At 41.2% G+C, this 7679-nt stretch overlaps 1 protein-coding gene across 1 annotated transcript; it reads right to left on the reverse strand.

Moving 5' to 3' along the window:
• Positions 1–4244: 4244 nt before the first annotated feature.
• On the reverse strand, positions 4245–7403 carry LOC147625654 (ubiquitin-conjugating enzyme E2 34-like). The gene is made up of 9 exons (XM_086817176.1): positions 7175–7403; positions 6534–6588; positions 6337–6375; positions 6161–6224; positions 5786–5847; positions 5614–5653; positions 5380–5407; positions 5130–5221; positions 4245–5013 (listed from the first exon to the last, which is right to left on the reverse strand). The coding sequence occupies exons 1-9, from the start codon at positions 7229–7231 to the stop codon at positions 4704–4706; spliced, it is 747 nt and encodes a 248-aa protein (XP_086673302.1). The 5' UTR covers positions 7232–7403; the 3' UTR covers positions 4245–4703.
• Between the last annotated feature and the right edge of the window lie 276 nt (positions 7404–7679).

Below are 7679 nucleotides of genomic sequence, written 5' to 3' on the forward strand. Positions count from 1 at the left end.
CTAATGTCTTCTAGCTTCACCTTTAAATAGGTGAGCTAGTGGACCATAAGTCCATTTTCACACACACACACACCCTTCTCCTATCCTTTTACATGACCTTAATCTTTTAATAATTAGGCCGAGTGTATCGCCTTGGGGAGCCTCGGTCCTATCTCAGAAGAAGAAGAAGAAGGATGGAACCTTATGATTGTGCATTGACTATAGGATCCTAAATCAACTCACTGCTATGAAGAATAAATATCCAATTCCTAGGATCGATGAACTTCTAGATCGACTTCATGGAGACCAAGTCTTCACAATTAAAATTTGGGTACTATCAGATTAGGGTCAAGGAGGAAGACATCCCAAAGACAGCATTCAACTCTAAATATGCGCATTATGAATACATCATGATGGTCAGACTGAAAGGGTAAATCAAGTCATTAAAGATATACTTAGGACTTATTGCAATCGTGAGCCAAAGCTATGGTTGAATTACCTACCATTGGTAGAATTTTCCTATAACTCAACCCATCATAGGAGTATAGTATGCCCCCTTTCAAGGCTTTATATGGTCAAGATTATATAACACCATTAAATTGGTCTGATCCAATGAATAGAGTAGCGGCCTCTAAACAAATGCTGAATGACATGGATCAACAAATGAAAGCTTTCCAAAATGAGATTAAGGCTGCTCAGGATAGACAAAATCATTATGCTAATGCAAGAACTCCACGACTATTCAAAGAAGGAGATATGTTCTTCCTAAGGGTATGTCCAAAAAGAAGCTCTATATCTCTAGGAAAGTACAAAAACTTGAGCCCTCGCTATTATGGGTCTTATGTCATCACCAAAAGAATCAATGACCAAGCTTATGAGATATTGCTACCGCCTTATCCAAAAGTCCATAATGTCTTCCATGTAAGCTTTTTGAAGGCCTATGTATCTAGTCCTGACCATATCCTAGATGATGAGTAAATCATTATGCCATCCCAAAGCACCTTAGAAATTCAACCCAATAGAATCCTTAGTTCTAGAGAAAAGACTCTGACAAATAGAGTCATAAGGGAACATTTAGTTCAATGGAAAGACTTCGCAGAAGAAGCTGCATGGGAAGATGAGTCTAAGTTATATCAAGATTTTTCCTTCCTACTTTCGAGATGAGGACATCTTGATTTCTTTAAGGGAGAAAGGATGTAAAATTCTACTCAAAAACTACGTGGGTTTTATTTTTTACATTTTACTTTTAAAAATAAAGAAGGTGACAGCCAGCGCCCACCACCTCCCCTCCATTTGTTTTCTCTCCTTGGCGCTTGATGCAAAGCCCCCCCCCCCCTCATCTGCCTCCATCATTTTCTCTCTCTCCCCCTCGTTGGACTATTTTTATGGTAGGCCCCAAATATATTTTATTTGTTTCTTTCCACCGTTGGAGGATTTGCATAGACTTGTTGCCTTCTTCCCAACGGACTCCTCAACCAACATAGTTAGAGCTAGTCTCACACAAGCTTGTTGCCTTCTTCCCACTAACTCCTCACCGTCAGCCAACCTAGTTGGCATTATCATCTCTTGCACGGAGGTGTTGACATCTTCTCCCATGTACTCAGCTTAGCCCCTCATACTCCTATAAATCCCCCCTCTGCCTTCATTCGAGCAGCACCTCTTGTCAGTATCGTTTTTCCCCCACCCCCCTTTCAGCTCCTCACCACCCCTGATCATGCACTCTCCTTTCTCAATCCTCGGAGCCTCTCCCATCCCTTTTGGTGAATAGCTCTCTAGGCTTAATTGCTAATACTCCCTCTCCCTCACTCACCTTTACACAACACCTCGTTCTCTCTTGGATCATCTCCTGATGCTAGGACCCAACACCTAACAACCCTTGTAGCCCCTAGATGCCCAAACTTTAGCTATAATGAACAATCAAAGGGAGTTTGCACAAGAAATAAATGGTGGTCTAAACCAAGGAGGAGTCGCACATGGCCCAAGGGAGTCATCTAGAACGATGACCATAGTATTCTCCAAACCTATGGAAAAATATGATGGATCCTTGATCTTGTTCACTTCATGCAAGTGTTTGATTAAACAAGGCTTCTGGAAATCTGAACTACCCCACCACGATACATGCGTTGTCTCTATGCTTAGTGAACAAGGTTAGCAAATGGTTCATCACTTTGAGACCTAAGATTAAGGTGAACTTCAAGAAGTGTAACCTTGATCTATAGATTCTCAAGGTAGGACCCTGGGTGGAGATGCAACAACAAATCTCTACACACAATAGAGTAAAGACTTGAGAAAACTCCCCGAAATTACATCTTATGCATGATAACCTTGGACTCATGATGCGAGGAATGGGAAAAACACAATGACACACGAATAAAAAGATGTTTTTCTTATGGGACTAGAAAAAAACACTACACAATTTGATCATCATGGTTTCAAATCTAAATTTTTTTTATCACTATTGCAAAAAACCAATCCATCTTGGATGGATGACAACAAGATGGAGGATAGTTGTGAAATAAAATCTTATTCATCAAAACCAATAGAAGAAAGGACTAAAGAGAAATTAAACTTTAAAATGTCAAATCACAGAATTCTACATCACCTTCCCTGAAACCATAATCCTTGAAACCCCTTCAACTTATGAGCAAGAATGTCGTGTACATTGCTAACACTGCTATCCCAACTCACATTGCCAAGTCATAACACATCACAGTGCCTCCATTCCATGCAACAAGTGCACAAATGTCATCTCAAATCCAAGAGACTCTCTTGGATAATCAAGGTCCCTTAATCCAAAAATAAACCAACAGATAGAAAATGCTAACGGAGTAGTTAGACAATCGTTGCAATGCTTCTATTCTTGTGGACCATAAAGTGGCAGACTACCCAAATTGGAATACCTCAACACCTACAATTCCCGACGCCTTACAACCCCTACATGACCGATGTGCAATTGACCACTTGTACATAGACTACCTAAGGAGAGTTGCTTCCATGTGAGCCACCTCGCAATACCCAACACTCAACATCAACATGCAAGCCACCTCACAATACTTAACACTAACATCTTAAGTGCGACTCAAGAGAGTTGATTTGATGCAAGACACCTCGCAAAACTCCCACTCAACATCTTAAGTGTGCAAAGAATGAGCTGAAGCCAATGTGCTCACATGGTTGCAAGCTAAGGTGCAAGCACAATCTACAAAAGATGACTCTTCACAATGGGTGGAGGAGAATGCCTTGACATAGATCACAAGCTCCTAAACCCAAAGGAAATAAAACCAAATAAACTAAGGAGGTTAAGACTGAACCCATGAACAAGGGAAAGAAGCCTAAAGAACGTCCACACCAAAAGAGCTTAAGGCTACACACGATGCCAAAGCGCAACTTCTAAGCAAATAAACTGAGGTTATGACTGAACCCATGAAACAAGGGAAAGAAGCCTAAAGAAGGTCCACCAAAAGAGCTCAACACATGTGAAGAAGCACTTGTTACAAGTGGCCAAAAGTGCTTGTTCTCATCACACAAGCAAAAACAATGGGAACCTGATGATCCAAGAACTATGGGAAATTGATGAACTTGGTGATCCAAGGAGGAGATGAAGCATTGTCTAGCTCCTTATCTATTGAATTTGATAATCAACTCCAAACATTAAAATCCAATACTTCGCCCTAGACCAATGACAAGATTCTTGTCACAACATCATAAATCGACATGAAAGAAACCACGTAGCAAAAGGCAAAGGCAATGTCAATCGGTTATGTGGTCCTCTTGTAGTCCCTAGGGCAAATGGCAAATAAACTGCCTGTGTGATTGTGAAAGGACTTCAAAAGTAAAATATAGTGACATTTATGAAAGACTGATTTCCAAAGACGGAGAGTTAAGACAATTTACAAGCTTCTACATGTGTTTACTAAAACAAAGATCAAGCCCAACACGTGCGCATTACGTGCTGTACTACAAGCCCATGACAAGGATCTGCATGGCTTTCCTTGGCATCCCTACCTGCCCAATGAGACAGTTGTTCGATAACAAAAGAAGGGTTTGAGTACAGGCACACCCTTCTGGCTTCTTCCAGACTACAGAACATAGCAAGCCCAGAAAAACAGCCACAAACATTAAGTTTTAGTAAATTAGCCATCTAAAAGCCAAAACGTGTTATTGGTCTCTACCTTTGATCAAAGCAAACAAAAATATAATTTTTATTGGCAAGGACATCAATCAGTCTGCACACACGAAGCTGTGTTTACAGAAATAGGGCATGCTAAGAGGCTTAATGTCTTGCTCTTTAAGACAATAGATTATGCCATACATAGTTGCTCAACTCCCACAGCTTTTGCCAGACAGTTAATGCAAATGCTTACAAGCACACATTAACGAGTGACACGCATATGCATGCACCATGTGTGAAACCACCTCAAAATGTTTCCGAAACGGATGCATGAAAACTGTCCAAACCCCACTCAATATGATTATGATGTGTGCAACCTGCAACTAAGAAAGCACCAAAATCACACGTGTGCGTAGAAAAGCCATTCACATGCATGCAAAAGCCTTGGAAGTCTGCTTGCTGTTCTACTTAGCAAGGTTAAGAGGGGTCCCCACACCAGAATTCCAACCTTGTTCGAATCGTCAGCACCTCTGTAAACCTTTAGTATTGCCAGACACAATTACAACTCCTTTCGAGAGGCCACCATATTTTGACTTTCCCAATTGCCATGCAATCACAGCTGAGCAAAATCCAATGTTAGAAGAGGTAAAGCCATGATGCTAGCAAAAACAGCAAACAGAATTGCAGTGAGCCACATTGGAAACTTTTTGGTTGGTATCTTTCGTCTGCCTGCCTTCAGTAATCTCTCCTTTCCTTCTAGTACTGAGCTTCCTGCTACTCCCGGTGCAGCCTCAACCAGAGCTGTAGCAGTAGATACCTTTAAAACCTCTACCTTCTGTTCCTGCTCAGTGTCATTCTGAGCAGCCTTCTGGCATTCCATATACTTCTCCACATACTCCGGAAACATTTTCCGAAAAATTGGACTGCAGCATGCAAAAATAAAATGGAATTTTTTTGTATCATGAAGTATCATAAAACAACTGCCCTGTTACATTCCATAAGTACCTTCCATCAGCAGCTTTGCAATAATTATGCATACCTCTTACAGTTGAAAGCAAGTGATGCTTGAGCTAATCGACGTTTTTCTTCTGGTGTAGTAGAGACACTGCCTGTTGTAGGGGTGCTATCCATCTGTGGAAACAATAAGCTCTCAAACATAAAGCCAATCTCTCACAGCATGTGCATGCATGCAACACAAAGCACATTTCACATGCATACAAGGCAAGTATGTCAGCTTGACTTGTGCAAGAGAAAAACTGACGCCGGCATGATTGGGCAGTAATGCTTACCATGAATGACAGCAGTCCTGTAAGAATACTGCAGCACCAAGACATAAAAGAAGAAAGAAAAGAGGGGGTGAGTAACCACAGTAGCCAAAACCATGACTACAAGTGCATTCACCAGCATATATGATTATGTGTACACATGCATGCACCAGCATATATAATTATGTGCACACATGCATGTAGACAGCATATATAATTGTGTAATAGAGAGAGAGAGAGAGAGAGAGAGAGAGAGACCTTGAAACTGACCACATTGGATTCCAAGTCTCTGGGTGAACTGTCAAGTTAAAACACCAAGAAACTATCAGTGCTTCTGACTTTACATCCAGCACGAGCTGATAAATTGCAAGTGCAGCTTAGGGTTAATAATACTAATAATAAAGGGAGCATGATGAGTTGGAGATATTACAGTCACTCATGGACATGCAGATTCTTTTCTGAGTGGCAAACCGCCCATTGGGAGTGATCATACTGCACAAATAATAACGGAAGACAAAGTTAAGAGTCCAAAAAGACCTTCGCAGCTTAGGGCAACAAGTAGATAGAGCAGATAATTGAAAAGATTGTATCCTACGATGTAGAATACAAGGGTCACTGAAGCACCCAGCCATTCCACCATCGATCACGCAGCTTATTCATCAGGTAATGAAAATTAAGCATCTACCACTCTAACGAGAACAGTGGACTAACTTCAACAATGCCTGTAAACGGCCGCTCGATGAGCCATAACAATGCCTCTAGAGTGTGCATCATTTAAAAAAAATAACTCTAACCATGGAATCACCTTATGCCTGGAGGCTTGAAGGGATACTCAGATGGAAACTTTACTTTCCCATGGTATACTCCACCTGCACACATTAATTCAAAAAGATTATGAGACCAGGCATGCATTGTCTTTATCAAACAGGCTCTTTCATCTTAATATTATTTCACAAATCATGAACAAAATTGAGCCAATGCCTGCAAACGGAGTTCCCTCGCTTCCTTCCAAAACATAATCTGCAAGCTCCACAACAGTCCAGTGTAAGCCTTGGCATAGGTAGCAGGTGTAAAAATTACAAATACTGTAGATGGTGACTAAAACTTGGTGAAGGTGTGTTTATTCGTCCTCATTAACAAAATTTGCATTATTCAAAAGGACAGGAGGAGGTACTTACGCCACTCTAAGATGTCACTAGGGGATGGTCGAGCAACTACATGAGGCACCGGTTCCTGTAAAAGAATCACAAATAATACAGACCATGAATGCCTCCCATGGTATGCCAGTAGTGTATGACATAAACCCATGCCATGATTTCACATAGACGAAATGCCATGTGTCACATTAGCGCATGGGATGGTGCTACATATGCTGGTGGGACGCTTTCATAAAAAGAGTGAACTTGAAGAAGAAAGTGAAACAAAGCATGAAGAGGAAAAATAAGCACCATAGTTCTCAAACCCTAATCACATCAACCCGAAAATGATGACGCTTGAAAAGGGGAAGAATGTGTGGAACCCTAATCTAATCAGCCCGTTTCTCATCTACGGCTATGAAACCCTAATGTCATAACAACTTGATGTCTTAACAAGCAGCCTACCTGCTGTGAAGCCCTAACCCTAATGCAAACCCTGCTGATAAACCCTGATGCTACCAGACCCGTTGAAAAAACCTGACCGCCGTGTCGTTGCAAAAACCCTAATGTCATCGGCAACTTATGAAACAACGATTCTCTAAAAAATCCAAGAAAGCAATGCGAAATAGAAACCCTAAAAAGCCGACAATCAGGAAATAGGCCTAATTTGAAGGAGAACTGACCTTGCACAGAGCTCTGAATTCCTTCTGCAGGCGTTGCACGCAAGCTCGATCCGCCATGCAACTAAAGCTCCGACAATTCGTGATGGTACGAAAAGGCCCTCGAGAACTCTGCTGAGCGAGGGTGAGATCGAGCAGTTGTGGGCGAGGAACTGAAGTTAATACAATGTGTAGAAAGGAGCTTAATCATACATACACATGTTATATATACATATATGCATGTCTTAATATGGGATTCACGAAGGTGGACTTCAGCCTAAATGTGTTTTCATTTAACTAGTGTCGCGACCCGTCTCCGACGGGCAAGAAGCATTTTGCATTTAGGTACATGCAAAAGATATATGTGTAAAATCACTCTTCCTTTTCTTTCAGAAGCTAGGCACATCGAGTTACACACAAACACGCATAAAGATGTACATATGTATGTACATGTACGTATGAGTACGTGTACATGAAATCCATTGAGACCATACATGCCACAACTGGAAGATATGTGTAAGTGTGTGCG

This window comes from Cibotium barometz, chromosome 23, assembly GCF_041138505.1.
Source record: "Cibotium barometz isolate CiBa-2024 chromosome 23, ASM4113850v1, whole genome shotgun sequence".
NCBI lineage: Eukaryota > Viridiplantae > Streptophyta > Polypodiopsida > Cyatheales > Cibotiaceae > Cibotium > Cibotium barometz.